Source organism: Phaethon lepturus, unplaced genomic scaffold, assembly GCF_000687285.1.
Source record: "Phaethon lepturus isolate BGI_N335 unplaced genomic scaffold, ASM68728v1 scaffold40706, whole genome shotgun sequence".
Lineage (NCBI taxonomy): Eukaryota > Metazoa > Chordata > Aves > Phaethontiformes > Phaethontidae > Phaethon > Phaethon lepturus.
In genome coordinates, this window is record NW_010544770.1 from 699 (window position 1) to 1,074 (window position 376).

The 376-nt window shown below is 68.6% G+C and overlaps 1 protein-coding gene across 1 annotated transcript in view; it reads left to right on the forward strand.

The window, feature by feature from the left end:
- Positions 1-376, forward strand: part of TIE1 (tyrosine kinase with immunoglobulin-like and EGF-like domains 1) — a gene marked incomplete at its 5' end in the record, with an annotated part of 8,788 nt that overhangs the window by 514 nt on the left and 7,898 nt on the right. Inside the window, one exon of the mRNA XM_010288779.1 lies at positions 82-213. Coding sequence (XP_010287081.1) covers positions 82-213 — 132 coding nt within the window. The remainder of the gene's footprint in view (positions 1-81; positions 214-376) is intronic.

Here is a 376-nt window from a genome sequence, read left to right on the forward strand (position 1 = left end):
CCCCCCGGGACGCGGGGACGGGCAGCTGTACCCAGCCCCCCAGCCTGGTGCCAGCCTGCGCCCCCTCCGCTCTGTCCGCAGCCTGCCCTGCGAAGAAATGGGGCCCATCCTGTGAGAAGGACTGCCCCAACTGCCTGAACGGCGGTGTCTGCCACGACCACGTCGGCGAATGCATCTGCCCTCCGGGGTTCATGGGCACCCGCTGCGAGCGAGGTAGGTGCCAGGCTGCCTGGCAGCAGGAGCTGTGCCCGGGGCGTGCAAGGAGGCCCCACTGCGTCCCCAGACCTGGGTACCACAGCCAGAATCTCTGTCTGTATCTCCAGCGCCTCCCTGCCCATGGTGCCCCTTGTTTATGGAGCAGGGTGGGACCATCCGC